Source organism: Motacilla alba, chromosome Z (assembly GCF_015832195.1).
Source record: "Motacilla alba alba isolate MOTALB_02 chromosome Z, Motacilla_alba_V1.0_pri, whole genome shotgun sequence".
NCBI classification, from domain to species: Eukaryota; Metazoa; Chordata; class Aves; order Passeriformes; family Motacillidae; genus Motacilla; species Motacilla alba.
The window spans coordinates 56,279,926-56,298,251 of NC_052046.1; the positions used below are offsets into that span (position 1 = coordinate 56,279,926).

An 18,326-nucleotide genomic window follows, 5' to 3' on the forward strand; every position below is an offset into this window, starting at 1 on the left:
TAGTTTTTAATAAAGGCTTTGACACCATTTTCCACAATGGACTCCTGAAGAAATTTGCTGCTTGTGGTATGAATGGGTACACTGTTTGCTAGGTAAAGAACAGGCTGGAATGGCCAGAGAGTGGTGGGAATGGAGGTACATCCAGCTGACACTGGTGAGGCTTCCCAAGGCTCAGCATTGGGGCCAGTCTTGTTTACTATCTTTATTGATGATCTCCATGAGGGGATTGAATGCACTTTCATTTGCAGATGACACAAAGTTGGGTTTGGAGTATCCATCTGCTGTAGAGTAGGAAGGCTCTGCAGAGAGAGCCGGGATGGCAGGAGAGATGGGCCAAGACCAGTGCCATGACATTCAACAAGGCCAACTGCTGAGTTCTGCTCTTTGGCCACAACAACTCCAGGCAGTGCCACAGCCTGGGGGCAGAGTGACTGGAAAGTGGCCCAGCAGAAAAGGGCCTGAGGGTGCTGGTGGCAAAGGCTGAACATGAGCCAGCTGTGCCCAGGTGGCCAAGAAGGCCAATGGCATCCTGGCCATTGTACAGCAATAGTGTGGCCAGCAGGGCCCAGGTAGTGATTACTCCCCTGCACCCGGCACTGGTGAGGCTAAACCTCCAATGCTGTGTTCAGTTCTGGGGCTCTCAATTCAGGAATGACATTGAGGCACTGGAGCATGTGCAAAGCAGGACAACAAAACTGGTGAAGAGCACAAGCACACTGGTCTGCAGCACAAGTCCTGTGAGGAGTGACTGAGAGAGCTGGTAGTGTTTAGACTGAAGAAAAGGAGGCTCAGGGGTGACCTTATCACTCTCTACAACTGCCTGAAAGGCTGTAGCCAGGTGAGAGCCAGTCTCTTTTCACAGGTAACAAGTGACAGAATGAGAGGAAATGGCCTCAGTTCGTACCAGTGGAAGTTTAGATTGGATATGAGGAGAAAATTCCTTGTGGCAAGGGTTGCAAAGCATAGGAGGAGGCTGCCCAGGGAATTGGTACAATCACCATCTACAAGGTTACTGTAGGCCCTTTCAGATAATTACACATATGCAATTTACTTCTAAGATGGTAGAGTGAGATGCAAGCTGCCAACAGGATATGTATTGAAGTCTAACCTAGTTTATTTATTTTTGATTCAAAGACCTGTGCTAATTTTCTTTAACTTTTAAATGCAAGCAGTTTCATCACATACTTTTCCTTAATCACTGCCTAAATAGCTATCCTTATCAATAAGTAACATGAGACTCATTTTTCTGCAGACTGAATATGTCTTCTTACATTATTAAGATATTCAGAAAGTTAAAATAGTAACAAAAATTTAGAAGAAAAAAAAATTTTTTCTGATTATGGTTAGTAGGTAGCATTTCCCTAATAAGACCATCATTCGGGTATAGCAGTTGTACATTTTCAAGGAACTGCATCCTTTCTTTTCAAATTTACAGCTGGTGGCTATATTCAATCAAAGTATTTAAAAAGATAAATTATTTGCTGCCTTTCTCCTCCTCCTTTAAGCTTATGATTTCTCTGTTAGTATACAAAAAGCCATGAGGTCATAAGAAGAGTCCTTACTCAAGTACAGGGAAGCAAAATTTGATGCTTTTTGAAAGGGCTATTGGAACTTCACAGTATGCAACACATTCCAACTGAAGGCAATTCCACTTAGGCCAATAAGTGCAGCTCAAAATACATGACAATAGATTTCCTGTAGAATTCTTTGAGGGCACAAAGGTCTACCTTGTTGGTCAATAAGTCAGTGTTTTTAGTTGATGAGCTTTGATCTGCCCTGTAGGAATTTTCTTTTGTGCTTAATCTTTAATGCAGGACTCTACCTACCTAAAAATCAACACTTGAAAACATTTATTTTGCCTTTAAGAGAAAAACAACAGAAAAAAAAACCACCACTGAAAACTATGTCATTTGTTCCTTTAAGGTTTCAATATTTAAGTGACAGTTCTTTTAAATCCATTGCAGAAAATATTTAAAGATGCCTTTGGTAGAAAACATACATCAGGATAAATAATTGTCCACTCAATATGATTCTCTGCAACGACAAATGTTGTACCAAGAAAGTCTTGGTCCAGACTGTACAAACATATAACATAACTACTACAAAACCTATCATTTGACAAATAAAATACTGAAACTTAGGAGGAAACTAGCTGGTTAGGGTAAAGAGCCTATTTACAAGATATTATTCTCAAAAGAGAAGAGACTTCTCAACCATGGGTGTCACTCAACAGAGAGGAAAATTAAACCTGCAGTAACTAACTCTAGTAACTAACTCTAGCAGGAAGCTGCTGGAAGATCATTGTTACCTTTCAATATTCTACTCCCTCACCTATCACATCATCTGGCAATTTTTGCAGCTCCAGCAGACTCTCCACCAGAAATCCATTAAACCAAAATATATAAGCAGATAGACAAATTAAGACTTTAGATTTCCTGAAGTAAAGTTAGCCTTGTTTTCACACTTATATAAACCTTTTCCTATCTGCTGTTTAAACACAAGTCTTGAGCCAAGCTCATAATAAAAGTGGCATTCACCTGTTCAGCCATTTCTGCAAACAGATGTTCAATATTTTGTTCATCAAGTACACAGAATTCCAGCCTAACTGGAAGGTCCCATCCCTTAAAAATGAAATTGCTCAGTGTCAGTGCTTGCTGAGATTAATAGCAATAGTCAAAAAGCCTTACTTCAAGTTCCTTTAAAAGTCTCTTCTCTCGTTCAGTGCTGCATTTAAGTTCATTGGCCTGGCATCTCAGCACCTCATTACAGCCACTGTGTTCCACCTCCACATCTCTCAATTTCTTGCGCACATTTTGCAGTTCATTATTCAGCTCCTATTAAAGAAATAAGGCATTAAAATTTACTTTTGCTAAGATAAAGTAGAACGATCAAAACAGCAAAGACTGCATCAGAACAGGTTAATAAAATCTAACACATCGGCACATGTCAAGCATTTACCCAACAACAGACGTTCTTCATTCACCACCAGATGACATATGTTGGCTCACAACTCACTACAAACATGACCTTCTGCAGTAATACTAAAATCAGAGCCAATTATCCACAGGAAATTTTTCTCTAAAGAAGTACAAGACTGCTCCTCCAATCTGTTCTCTCTCGCAGCTCAATGGCAATGGTGGAGAGGGAAACAGTAAAGTGCATTTGATGAAATTACCAAAGTTTTACTTTGTTATTATTCTGTTAGAACTTCAAATCAAATAATCAGACATTTGTTGAAAGTTACTCCCATAGAATAAATATTCTTAATTTCTACGATTCTGAGGACTTTTCTCAGAAATGGAATTATAAAATCAGTTACATGAATTATGAATTTCTTGGAAAGATAAAACAACTAAGCTGCCCCCACCCCACGCCCCCCCCCACCCCCACAATTTCTGCTTTTGAAAGCTGAACCAAGATACAGGTTGGTGTAATTACTAACGCTATTGGACTCAGCAGCTCCGTGGAGTCACTACTACAAAATCCTCATTCATGCCACACCAGACACGGAGGAAAGTAGCCAAGTAATGAGCCCCGAGTAGCCTAGCACATATTTAAGTTGGGGATTCCAGAAGCCTTAAAAAAGAATAGCTTTGCTCTAGTGGACAGGAGTAAGCTTTTCCATAACTAGCATCAGAAACAAGTTACAAATCCAGTGACTTAGCTGGAAGACCTTTTGAAAGCCAATTACTTTCCACACAAAATACAGAAAGATTATAATAAGTCCTCCTGTTCATTTATTCCTATCATTTATCGTGGCAAGAGAGATTTTGTGAAAATAAACCAGATGGTCTACAAATTCTGCTATTACTCTTACATCACATAATCTTGTTCCTGAAAATTACTAATCATAAGGCATCTGCAGAGCAGGGAGGAAAAGGAAAAGAAAATTAATTATTAATAAAGAACGACTCTTCGGAAGATTGAAATTTGACAGAACTATGTTTATACATGAAGATCAAAGAAATATGAATCTTTTCCAAAGTTTAAAGCAAATTTTAGAAGTTCTTCATGAGTGGAGGTAGAAAGTTTTGGCCTCCTAAACATTACACTAAGGGATTCATGACTCCCTTATTAATACCTAGTGCCACTCTATTATCACCAACTAGTAACTGAAAAAGTTAATTAATTTTCTCTTTTTTCATGTGGAGGCACTATGGCATGATTTTTTGGCATTCTCTGAAAAGATAAAAAAGGAGCATGCCTGTGAAACAAGTGAATTAAAAATCAGGAACCTCAGTAAACCAAAATATTTCAAAAACAGACTACCTAGATATTAATTAAATTTAAGGTAATCTTCTACCTTTGCCTGTAATACCAAGACAATGGAGAGATTTCTTCCCATGAGCAAGCAAAAAAATATTACTTTTACTCAAATTTACAACTACTCTCATCTTCTCTATATTGGAAAGATACAGAAATATTTCTCTTCAGATTTATCTTCCACATATTAACAGAAGCAAGCTGTGAAAAGTGTATATGAAATAAGTAATGCATAGCTTCCTGGGAAAATACTATGTCAAGACTTCAAAAAACTGACATGAATAGTACATCAAGCTTGTTAAACAAGTCAACACGACTTCATAATCTTGAAGTCTCAGAACTTTTCAGACACAGTATAACTGTGTCAGACTGTTCCAGCAGTTACCCGCACTTGGAGGGTTCAGAAAGAAACACACTTCACCATGCTAAAAAAGAAACACCCTTATATATAAATGTGTATCTGCATGTCACACACATGCTCACTATGCATACCTGCTTATCAAAAACATGGCTGGTCGGTTGGTTTAGAATGTGTACAAACAACATAATTTCACAAAGAGTCCAAGGAAAAACTGAGTGCTCCTGTGAAGGAATACTATATTCTGACTCACCACAAGATGATGCTATTGCACTTACTAATGAACTCCAACATCTTTTCCCATGTACCAAACACAATGCTAAGCATACTTAATATAGCACAACATAAAACTTTCTCTGTTAGAAAGCAGAGAGGATTACTTTAACTCTATATCATAGAGATGCATTTTAGTAGATTAAACTGAATTAATTTCTATGCCTATCTCAGCATTTTCATAGCTAAGTTCACACTTGTAGTTCACAAAGTGCAGGTTTAGAACAAGGATTTGCCATCCATGTTTAGAATCTTGCTTCTTCGTACATATTAAGACCACTTTATGTAGCTTTCATCTCATACCTCAAAATAATTATGAATTATTTAAAACAGGACTGTAAATACACAACACTAAAGACTGGAACACATTTGAAACACTTTAGTTCACAAACCTAGACCCATCTGATATTAATCTGCCAAGTTAAACTTTCAAACAACAACTAAGATAGTCAAGTCCAGATTTAACACTTATGCATATATTTTTTATTTCCCAGAATTTTACAACTATATGTAACTGTAACTAGGGTAATGGGTAAGGGAACAAAGCAACAAAACAACTACAAAAACAAAGCAGAAAAACTGAACTATTTGCAACTGAACTAAATCCAAAAATTTTGCTATTCAAAGCATACTGGGAGTTAACATCTAATAGTGAACCACATACTCTAGGAGAGAATAATTATATAGCTTTAGTACACCCTTGCAACCAAACCCCTGCTTCTACAAATCACCTTCCACTTCCAAATCAACACACATTGACAGAGAATATAATGATCTGAGCAAGCCACTGTTCCTTTTCATCTGAGGATAAACATCACTTCTAAGAGTACAGTATACTTCTTAAAACATCATTATTTTCATACAGTATTAAATGCACTGAATAAACGCTTCTAAACTCTATATACAAGAGATGAAAAGTCAATTCCAAACCCTCCTCAACTTAAGTCAGTCTACTGTTCACCAGAACACAGAGCCAAGGCACCACTCTTAGCGTGCTTTACCTGGCAACTTAATAAGAAAACTGTGTCTAAGAGTTAAATCTCCTCATAGCCTAAACCAAAACACTGACTTTGAATGAAAACTGACTCATATTTTGAGAAGGACCTTAGGGTATCACCTGTCAATGAATTCACATATTCTCCTCTGAAACCTTCTCTTTGTCTTTTTTTTTTTAACTATACCTTTACAGTTCTCCCAATTAGTCTCTCAAAGTACTGCTCAACATATCGACAAAATTATTGAGGGGATCAGGGAATTTCCTTTTTATCCTTCATTCAGAGAAAATTCAAATCAGAGGGATTCTTTTCCACCACCAGGTCTCTTCATCATTAACACAAACAGCACAATGCAACTCCTTTTGCAGTCCATGCACAGAAACACTATTTATCCACACACTACCTGGGTGTCATTATTGCACCACTTCTTCCAGATCTTGCCTTCAAACAACTGAAGAGTCAGCACACAGTACTTTTGAAATATACATAATTCAGGGAGTGTCTCTGCCCTGTTTTGTTTTGCAAGCTGCTTCTACAGGTGCCATATAGAATCTGAGCAACACCACCACAACATAGTATAACAGGTAGGTTTGCTGTCAGAATTTGTCTATCAAGCTGCCAAGTAAATTTAGCGTCATTTGGGAAGACTGGTTCTGTCCCAGGCTTGGAGCTGACCAGCTGGAAAGAAAGTAACCAGAAAATTTTCTACTGCTTGACCAATGCCCACCCAACGGAGACAAGTCTATCACATTTTAGAAAGGACCACAAAGGAAGGAAATATATTAAAAAGTTAATCTTTTAGCAGCAATCTATTCTTTGCATACATTATGCAATTCAAATGTCTATCAGCCTTAACAGAGCCTCTGTATACACTTCTTTTTATTAAGAATAACTACAGCTGAATACATTCTGACTTTTCATCAAATAGTATTCTTACATAGGTAAGATACAACATATGTAACTCAACATTTAAAAAGATAAAAGTATAATTGAAGTACAGTGGTGTAATTGCTTGTGTCCTTGTGGAGCAGGCAAAAGTTAGGTATGTCCACTCAGCACTTCCACACCATAATGGTACATGATTTCTTCTAAACATATTTCAGTTTTGAATTGCTTGACTGTCTAAAAAAGGTGTAAAAATAAGTTTGTAGTTTTATTACTTTTTACACATTTAACACCCAAAGGAAAAATAAATATCAGCATAAATCAGGAAATATGATGAAATTAATTACTTAATAACAAACCCCACATTCTAGAACAGATTATAATGCCATCTCTTAGCATTAGGTGATTTTTATCTAACCAAATGGCAGAATTTCCAACAATGCTTGCTTTTCTTATGTGGTATGAAGTAAATAACATACAATGCACAGCTCGAAATCCCATCATCACTGTTCAGGTTCCCTGAAAGTATGTGGTCTTCATATTATACAAACTGTTTTCATATTCACAGGCTATTGGATGTCATACTGGGGGAAGTAACAGGGAAATTGAACCAGTGGGTGTTAGGTGCCCCGATTTTACTGACCCAGTATCACATGACAGTGCAAATGGACTGTGCACTGGTGACTTGGTTTAGGCATTTACCATCAAAATCAGCCAGAACACATTTCATCAAAGCAAGAAAGACTGTGACACATCAAGTGTAACTTAATAAGGCTATATTCTTCAGAAATACTCTGCAGCATTTAGCTACTTGGGGGATTTTTTCCTACATCAGAAAGACCTCAATCCACTACACACTTCACACCAAGAAAGTTCCAGCAATTATCTCATGCAACTTTCCAACTATTAATACACCATACCAGTAAAATAGTTTCTATTTCATTTCTTTCTTTGAGAAAGAATACATATTCATTGTTATAAATTCTGCTGATATCATCCATCACCTTTGCAAGTCTTTGCTGCTCTTCTTCCCACTTCTGTTGAGCATTATGAAATGTTTTCTCAGTCTCTGTCACTTTCTGCTGAAGGTTTTCATTGAGTACTATTGTTTACAAAAAAAGAGAAAAAAAAAGGTGGAAACAGCATGGCAAAACATATCCAGAAAAAAACCCCAAACACATAATGATCATCAGTTCTTCTGTGTATTTTGATACCTGGTGGAACACTGCAACATTAATTCCCCAGCACTGGAAAGCACCAACTTCACTAAGAAGAAACCAGCAAATTTTGTGCTCCTATCACACCTTTCCCACAAGAATATAGGAATATTTGACAGATTTTAAAAATTAAAACACCTTTTCCTTTCGGAAAAGGATAAAAACCTGAGATAATTCTTTCTAGGTCCCTCCAAATCAGCATATTCTGTGATTCTGTGAAATTTCATCTTTATAGAATGGAACACCTAATTTCAGTGTTCTACATTTTGCTAGATTATTTCCAAATAATCTGGCAAATAATCTTAAATAATATTTTATTTTTGATATAGGTATTAGTCTGTATAAATGAAATTTGAGCTCAGTTTAAATGACAGTAAAGATAGGCATCTGTTGCATGAAAGAGACTGTAGATAAACCTAAGGTAGGTTGGGTTAACTGCTCCTCAAGACATTTAAATCTTCAGCCCATAAATGACCTGAGATGGGGAACATTATATACACTCTTCTGTGAAAGCTTAGATGCCACGGAAACCTTCAAAACCTGTAAGCAAAACCTCCACAACCTTTATAGGAGAAAATATTTTACAACAGCTTTTTATTTTACTGAATACAACTAGTTGCATTGGCATTTAAGTCATCACCACTTTGCAAGAGGATTTTATTTCAAATCCATCCCAGTTTTCTGACATTTCTTCCTAGTCAGAAAAGAACAAAATTAAGAGAGCACATTAAGATGGCACAAAGAATCAGTGGACACAATGACAGGAAAGGACTGCCAGATGGCAGAAAATCAACCCTGAAAAAGAACTGCAGAAAAAAATCTGGAGCAAACACTGAAGGGTACAAGGCACTAATGAAGCATTCTGTCTGAGGAGATATGCTGGGGTCATACCAAAGCACAATGGGAAGTGGGAAGGGCTCCAAATTGCAAAGGAAAAGAAGCAGATAATTACTAATTGCTAAAAAATCAAGCAGCAAAATTATAATTTGGTTTCTTTGGCACTTGTCACAGACATAAAAAGTTTGAGAAATTTCAGCCAATGGAATTTGTTGTCAATTGATAGACTGCAAATTATTGACTATGATATTGAAAGAAACTAACACACGTGCATTTAAGAAGACATCCCTTGCCTGTGTAAAGCCTCTCCTATCCTCTTTTTGTTCTCCAGTCCTCTCACCACATGTTAGCCCAGCCCATTCAGGAAAGTGACAGGCAGTCCAGCAGACTAGGTTCACTGTGCTGTGGTTCCATTAGTATCAGTCCCTCTTGAGTCCTGCCTCTTGATACCTGCATGGCATGACTCTTATACTGTCAAGGAAACCAGCACACTGGGAAAGAAACATGACTTTGCTCTAGGTAAGAAACTAGCAATTCAAATCTTCCATTTGTAATCACAGAGAAATTTCCAAAGGGGGAAAAAATGCCTTCTTCCAGATTACAGTCCATAAGATTCATTATTTTTCATGTGTTTGCAATCCCTGAGATTTTTGATTATTCATGTGTTCTCCAAAGGAGTGAAGTTCAGCTTTCCAAACATCTTAAAAATACTTGTTACTTTAAGGACTAGCAAGATCCAGACTCTGTTTCGGTTCTTGGAAGGTTAAAATCTTTGAGGGTACTCCAAACTCTTCACTGAATATCAACAGCTCATCAAACTCACAGATACATCTCCTGTACTAGATTAAATAGATATAGTAGTTTAGGTAACTAAAAATGCACCTTATTTCCTTGTAAGAATGAGAAATCTCTCTGTTTGAGGAGTATAAAGGAAATCTGAGTTTCTGAATACAAAAGTAACAGGAAATAAAAAATCTACGTAAAAACTTTCCCTTCCATATACTATTGTCACAACACACATTACTATTAAAAAAAAAGAAACAAAAACAAAGAGAAGAAAATAAAGCAGACATGAACAATAAAAAGCTTGAAACATTTGAAAAGATGAAAGGAAATACATGTAGGATGAGAACTTCTGGAGTTCTGGAGTATGATGAAGCTGCGGGAAATAGTGCAAACAAATGAGCAGGAGTTAATTTTTCCTATTCTTTTTTCTTCCTTTTTTTTTCCCCTCTGAAATGGAAAAGGAAGAACTACTGGACACAGGAATAACCTGGATGTGAAGACAGACATCATAATTACAGTTCCATACACAGACAGCACTGATGGAAGAAATAACAGAAGGTGATGGGCAAGAGGAAAGAAGGGTTGGAAGGGTTAGCCAGTTAGTTCTAATCCACACATGAGACAGTAAGAGTTTTGTGAACTCCTATGAGTTTTCAAAAGCAGATGGATAAGAGATGGGAAGACAGATTCAAGAAAAAAAGCAATAAACTAGAAAATTTAATGAAGTCCCTGCTTCTGACTTACCTTAATGATTTAAAACAGACTTAGCTTTTATTCCATCTTTACTTCTTTGAAACCTACCTTGCAGTTCCACGAGTTTGTTTTTTGCATCATTTAATTCTTCCTCTGCAGTACACATTTTCAGATGGGCACCTTTTCTGGCAACTGCCAATTCATACTCCAGACCTTGTCGAATAGCCTCTCCTCTCTCAAATTCTGACCGTAATTTGATTATCTGTTTTTCATAGTTGGACACCTAGAAAATAAATTTCACAAAACTGCTAACAATGTTCCCTTGAAGAAGTGCAATATATTACAGAAATACACCTACAGAATACTTTTAAAAGGTACTTGGACTCACATTCACAACTGCCATCTTATTCCACTTGAATTTGAAATACAATGTTGCAACTGCATGTTTATGCACATTTTGATACTTCACTGGTTTTTGTGAACTGATCCTTTTTCTAGATAAATTTCATGTACCTTAAATATACGCCTCCATTTTTCAAAAAATATACTAACTCAAAAAAATTTACCATATATTTCTGTCATCTTCCTGCACCTCAGAGGAAAAAAATGCAATAAGAGAAACATTATATTCCAGACGACTTTCTGGTAATATTCAGAACAGTCATACTGGGATACTAGACTATCAAACACCTAGTAACTCATGAATATACATACAAACATAAAATTCAGTCCAATAGTGCTCAGTAGTCAAACAGATGCCTTTAATGCTATCACACAACAAACTAAGAATAGAAAACACTTCCAAAAGGGATCTTATACAGTCTGACAAACAATCTTTGCGGCCAAAAACTGGATTCAGAAAGTTCAAGATACTTCAACACAAGAAGATGGAAAGAAAATACATATTCCTTCAGAACATCTACAAAGTAGCAATAGTCTTAATGAGAACTTCATACATAGGAAATCACTCGCATTACAAAGGATTTCCTTGATGTTGTTGCAGCAAATTAGTACTGAAATAAAGTACCATTAAGAATATACTCAATCTTTTCTTTAGTCTAAATATCAGTACCCCCACTAAAAAAATACAGGAAAAGATGGGTGCTGAGTTGCAATCAGTTTCAGTATATTTCTGCTAGGCACACTTCCCACATTTGTTAATGCCAATCTGGCAGTTGATAATCTAAACTTAAACTATGCTGCTAAAGAAGTATTATTACTACTATAGGTAAAAATTCTGCTCTAAGCAATCTCCTGGGAGAAGCTGATGTGGATGCTCGTTCATCTGGTTTCAGCTAAATACAGCCAATAAAACAAGTTTGTTGTTCCATGTACATTTATTATCTGAGTATGTACCCAAATTAAGATATGCCTGCTTCTCCCACAATGACTTGCTCTTGTGCTTCAGTTACATTGTTATTTTCCCAATGGCTTATCAACTGTGGTGTCATTGCAAAAAAAATGGATCCATGGAACTATCTGGATTAAAACAAACAACATTCTCTTACATTGAGCTCAGGGTGCACAAGATTCTTCTGCATTTTACTGTTGAGAAGTGCTCGGTTTATCTACTGCACCTTTAACTATTAACAATGACAGCAGAGGTGCTTACATTATCTATGAACAGGTATGAGAAGTCTGTACAGTGACACCTTTCTTCATATTTTCCAGTTATGGACTATGCTTTTGATCCACCATCTGAGAATATTACCTCAATGAAACAAGATGACATTTATTCCAGGAGTAAAATTAAGCAAATGAAAAAGAAGTCCTTACTTCTTGATTGTGTTGAATAGTTAAGTCCAAATTTTCCTCTTTAGCTTGAAGAAGTTTCCATTTCAGACCTAAAACAGAATCCAATTCCGACTTATTGCTCCTCTGTAGTAATTCACATTCCTCATTATGTAATCTGCAAAATAGTATTGTTTTAAAGAAAACATAAGCATTCCTTGTAAGTTTTAATGTTTCCTTATTTCAATTATCAGATTGTGGGTCCGAAGCTCTATACAGTCACTTAAGTAAAGCTATGCCTACTGCTGCTTATTATGCAAATTGAGTGAGATGTAGAAGCAGGAACTCATATCAGATATGCACTTTTAATTTCCCTAAGTCGATTTAAGCATGCTTTTCATTATTTTTACTATTGATCCCATAAACTTCCAGGATGGTTAGAAACATAATTTCAATAACATATATTAAAATGACTAGCAAGTTTCTGTCTGTCTCTTCAGTAAGGCTCATTTTTTAACATTTCAAAATGTTTTGATGTTTCAAAAACATCACTGTCATAAAACAAATGCATAAATGTGGGCTAAATCTCACTCTTCCACATTTTGTTTTCAAAAATATATACATCTAAGCTATAGATAAACAATGGTTCACAAAAAAAATACAAACTAAATGTGTAGTCCTCTAAAATACTCTGTTATTTCCACTATTTTTTCACCCAAAAGAAAATCTCCTTGGCAGGTAACAGGATTCACATCTGAGCATCACAAGCAATATCAAAATAATCAAAACAAGCTTTTATGTAGAGAGTGAAAAATTAGTATAAAAATACATATTTAATTAACAAGCTTAATAATCTTGCAATAAATTATTATAACTTCAAAGTGGACAACTCCAAGTATTCCAGGAGCTGAAACTCAGTCTTCACGTTATTTGATATACATCATTTCTCAAATTATTAAAGCTATGTAACGATGGCTCTACTAATCAGTTGCTCCACACAAAAGTGGAAGTTGTCAGGGCCACTAAATATGAATTAAATTGTAAAAGAAACATGATTAAACTAAACAAAAAAGTTGGCATCATTTCATGCAGAGCTGAAAATACTAAAATAGCTTACCTTGGTCTACTTGAAGTCTTAAGTATTAATTACAGAAAGAACAGTTTAATAAATTCCAGTATACTGGGTTTTTCAAAATAAAAAAATTATCACCTTACTCCTAGATTTATGCACAGGCACCATTAACATTTTTTTACCTGATGATATTTGTTTTCTCACATAAGCTGACTAACACAAATGTCATCAACAAGTGAACAGTGTTCTAGATTAAATGTAGCTTTTAAAGATATCAGTAACAAAAAATGATGAAATTTCACATTTTTAGCTGCAGCCTATAAATATTTTATAATTTAATAAATTCTGTCAAATCTTCATTAAAAACAAGATGGACTTCATCTGTGTGATCAGAATTATTGTATGTAATCAGTACTTGGTCCACAGGGTGCCATGTACTTAACACATTTTATATTTTTAATATATGTAGAGGTAAGGATCATTAAAAGCCACATGTACTGCAAGAAAACCACTGGCACATTATTAGCTTTCAGTATTTACATACCCAGAGGAACCAACACATCTCAAAGGGCAAACGATCAGTAACCTGATCATTATTTTAAGCAACTCCTAGCTAATCCAATTAAGAAAATATGGTGGTAAGTCAGGAAGGAAGGAAGAAGAATCTGAACAGTGAGAGATACATTTTTACTCATCCTAAAATCATGAGCCAGACACAGTTAGGTGATAAAAAGGCATTACCTTTATAAGGATCCTTAGGTGCAAAATTCGCCAGGTGGAAGATGCACATATAGCACAACATGTATATAACTTTCATGTTTAGTAAACTAGCATATCTGACAAAAATCCCCAGTTAGAGATCTAAGCAGTAAGGTAATTTCCTCCCAGTTCAACCTTCTTTGAATTCCCCCACTTTAGACAGGAACTAAAGTTGGTTTATGAAAATGTGTCTTGGAGAGCTAGTTTCAACCTTGGTATCCCCAAAAATCTAACCCTGGACCTCCAGGTTGGAGCCACTGGGTAATTTATTTTGCCTTTCTGTCTAATAGAGCAAGTAAAATACTAGCTATGAATACTATTATAGCTTACAGAGCTACATACATATGTGTAAAGAATACAGAAAATATATATAAAAGAAAGAAAAAGGCAAAAATCAATTCGGCATGAAGAGGAGCTGTAAACTGTATAAAAGACTTTTTGTGGACATCATATAACAGGTTTGGTAGACCTTTATATTCCTACAGCTGGGGAAAAGAGATGAAAGGCAAGTTGTCTTATTCAAGGACTATACAAGCAGTATCTGTCTCAACTAAAGACACCCAAAAACCTGGTGGCACCCAGGTTAACAAAGCACAGGGTAGGGGGAAAAACAGGACCTGAACTGAAAGCTCGGGATGACTAATGCAAAGAACAAGGACTGAGAAAACGGTAACCATTTTGATAGTTTGTGGGCAGTGGGGAGGTCATTCTACTTACTTAAGCCTGATGATATTCAATACTTCTTGCAAGGAGAGCACATGAAATGAAAGCAAGGGAACAACTACTTTTTGTAAAGTAATTAAAAAGAAATACCTTCAAATCTTTAAGGAAATTACCTTGGTTTTTATGGCAATCAGCTTTAAATGAAGCTCTTTCTTTCAACTCTTCTATTAATTATCCAAGCAAAAAAAAAAAAAAAAAAAAAAGAGTGCACTGGAGATACCTGCACAATAAAACTTACCCAGAGAAAAATTTAACTATGTGCTTAACTGGACCAGTAGTGGGAAAAAAATAAAAAAAATAAAATAAAAAAAAACCACAAACAAGTTACAGTGATACCACAAGAGCAAATTAGGGATATTAGAGAAATAAAAAATGTGCGTAAGAGCATGAAGACAAACAGCATAGCTGTAAGTACTGGGGGAAAAAAAGCATTAAAAATAACTTCTTATGCACAGCTTCTAAACTTACAATATTATTAGTAAGAACTTAAAAATACAAAGCAGAAAAGCCTATTTTTGTTCTTAGTACAGAGCAAAATCAGCAACTTAAAAAAAAGACAAGAAAACTAGCAGAATATTATTATGTTAATGCTTCACTAATTTATTACTTAAATATTTTCAAATAAAATAGGAATTCTCCTTAATTAACCACCTTATTTCTGTGGTATTTTTTTTAATCCTCACAGAACATGCAGTAAGTACTTTATGAAAACTTCATACTACCTACTGTAGAAGAGTCTTCCTTCCATATTCATTTACCAGTAAAAGTGCTACAAGCATAAAGTTCTTGGAAGCTTAAGTCACAAAATCAGGCAAAATCCCTGGGAAGTTTCAAACCATGTTTGATTTGCAATCTAAGAGGAAATCAGAGACTGCTTTGCACTTCCATTTTCACATATTAATAGTTTGTTGATCATTGGTTTTGAATGAAAACACATATTTTAGCAACTAGAGCTTTTATCTAAGACACCATTTTTGGTAGTGCTTAAGACTCTTTGAGAAAGCATATGAGCAGGTGAAATAGCTTTTGAGTTCTACATCACAGAACACTCAAAAATTCACATTCACTTCACAAGTCAGCTATTTACAGATAATATAAAACATCACAGAGAAACAGTTTTCACTAGCTTTTCTTCCACATATGGCTGAAAATGTAGAGTAATTTTGTATCAGAGAAACTTTCTTTCACTTACTATGTAGCAGTGTAATTATGCTAAACTTCTCCAGTTGAAGAAGCTGTCTGTAGCCTGACTTCCTAACCAAAGTATCTATTTACCGAATTTTGCTATTTCTATACAACCAGCAGGTTTTACAATCCGATTTTAAATAGTGACAAACAGCTCTCCCAGTTAAGATAAACGAAAGGAATTAAAGCTTACTTTAATTGTGCCAAAGATCAAACACATACCAGGTTAAAAAAAACTAAGAGCCACGTGCAATACTTATAACCAAGCTTTTCCCCCACAGCTATTGTACAAAACCGTTCTGGGGCTCCACTGTTCCCAAACGGAGACAAAAACTACCTCTGTCATGTCCCCTATGCCCATGTGAGAATTCTCGCACATCAGATGGCCAGTATGCACACCTGCAATGATGGAGTGACTGCTGCCAAAAATTCAATCAAATAAACTCCTTAATAGCAAAGTAGCATTAATAAGCAGGCATTCTTTATTTGGCCAGATGCACAAGGCGGTAGCTCCTCCTACACTCTTGCATGCTAAGTATAGGAAAGTTTCTGATTATACACTGTATTTTACATACAGATTCATTGATTGTCCCAGAATAAAAATACACATGATAATAATTTACCCATTATCATTTAAGTATTTTCCCCCTCCTCTACACATGTATTCTTCTGTCCTGGGGGTCTCTCTGGTAGTCCATAGTGGTCAGGGACACCAGTGTTACAGCTGACAGTCAAGCTGGCAGGGCACTGGAGCTGGTGAACTTCCAGTTCTCCTTCTTACACAATGTGCATTGTGCAGTTCTACAGGCCAACGGCTGTAGGAGAACAACCATTGTGTTAGCTCACCAGGTGTGGACAATTTATCATCCAGTAACACGACAACATCAGTGGATAAAGGAAGGGTTACAGACAGCACTTATTTGGGCTTCTGTAAAGCCTTTTGACACAGTCCTCCACAACATCCTTCTCCCAAATTGGAGAAATGGATTTGATGAGTGGTCTCATTGCTGGTGGATATGAGAATAGTTGGACAGTAGCATCCAGAGGAGAGTGATTAATGTCTCAGAGTCTCAAAAGAACATCAATGACAAGTGGTGTCCCTCAAGATCCATACTGGGACCAGTGTTATTTAGTATCTTCATTAATGAGACAGACAAAGGAATCGGCTGCTCTCTGGACAAGTCTGCAGATGACACCAAGCTGAGTGGTGCAGCTGACACACCTGAAGGATGGGATGCCATCCAAGGGTACCTGGACAAGCTCAAGAAGGTGCCCATGGGAATCTCAGGAGGCTTACCAAGACCAAGTGCAAGGTGCTGCACCTGGGTGGGGGCAAGCCCCAGCAGCAACACAGGCTGGGAATGAACAGATCAGGGCAGCCCTACAGAGAAGGACTTGGGGGTGCAGGTGGAGGAGAGGCTGGACATGACCCAGCCATGGGCCAAACGTGTCCTGGGCTGCATCCAAAGCAGCATGGGGCAGCAGGGCCAGGGAGGGGATTCTGCCCCTCTGCTCTGCTCTGCTGAGACCCCACCTGCAGGGCTGCATCCAGTACAGGAAGGACATGGACCTGTTGAAGCATGTCCAGAGGAGGCCCAAGAAGCTGATGAGAGGGATAGAGCACCTTTCCTGAGGTGAACTGGTGAAAGGCTGAGGGAATTGGGTTTGTTCACCCTGAAGAAGAAAAGCTTCAGGGTGACCCAACTGTGGCCTTCCAGCACCTGAAGGGAGTCTACAAAAAAGATGGAGAGAGACTCTTTACAATAGCATACAGTGACAAAACAATAAAGAATGGCTTTAAACAGAAGGAGAGAAGGTTTAGAAGATATTAGAAAAATCCTTTACTGTGAGAGTGGTGAGGCACTGGAACCAGTTGCCCAGAGAAGCTATGGACACCACATTCCTGGCAGCTGGCTCAAGACCAAGATGAATGGGGCTCTGTGCAAACTCGTCCAGTGAAAGGTGTCCCTGTCCAGAGCAAAGGGCTGGAATTCAAGGATCTTTGAGGTCTGTTCCAACCCTGGCCATTCCATAATTCTAAGGTCTAATAACTGTATTGACATGGCATAGCTTGCATATATCACACTGTGGCTGGTTCTTTTTCAGTCTGAATTACATAATTTCAGAGATCTAGAAAATAAACCACAAAAACAGGAACTATATTACTAGTCTAAAAATAACCAGAAATGAAGCTCACCTTCTAGCTTCTGTGACAGAGTAGTTGACTGGAGAGGATGAACTCATGATGGCCAATAGACAGCTTTTCAAGCTGCATAAACTATAAACTCTGGAGAATGAATCGTTGACTGTACGATACATTCACTTCACAAGCTTCCAAGATGATTCTTCCATATCATAAAAACATTGCAATCTGTAACAGAGACATGCTTTAATTTATTTGCCAACATAATGAAAGAATCATTTGTTAATATTCACAAGCAGTTAGAAAACAGTGTTACTACCAGGTCATGTGAACAACTACCAACTATAATTCTACAGTTTCAGACATCTATGAGAATGGTACTTCTAATTCTCAAAGCTTAAATACG

At 36.9% G+C, this 18,326-nt stretch overlaps 1 protein-coding gene across 21 annotated transcripts in view; it reads right to left on the minus strand.

Annotated features, from left to right (window-relative positions):
* The window catches only part of CCDC171 (coiled-coil domain containing 171), a 206,358-nt gene that overhangs the window by 183,354 nt on the left and 4,678 nt on the right, over positions 1 to 18,326 (minus strand). For 17 of the 21 annotated variants that reach the window (XR_005255448.1, XR_005255450.1, XR_005255449.1 and 14 more), the window contains exons 2-6: positions 17,975 to 18,148; positions 12,084 to 12,216; positions 10,416 to 10,590; positions 7,779 to 7,876; positions 2,688 to 2,834 (exon numbers count right to left, since the gene is read on the minus strand). Coding sequence is in view for 17 of the 21 variants with exons in the window: in XM_038125193.1 (XP_037981121.1) it covers positions 2,688 to 2,834; positions 7,779 to 7,876; positions 10,416 to 10,590; positions 12,084 to 12,216; positions 17,975 to 18,096 (675 nt within the window). In the remaining 4 variants the exon portion in view is untranslated. Of the gene's footprint in view, positions 1 to 2,687; positions 2,835 to 7,778; positions 7,877 to 10,415; positions 10,591 to 12,083; positions 12,217 to 16,400; positions 16,593 to 17,974; positions 18,149 to 18,326 lie in introns of those variants that run through there. The other 4 variants (XM_038125189.1, XM_038125200.1, XM_038125191.1 and 1 more) reach the window with 4 other exon arrangements.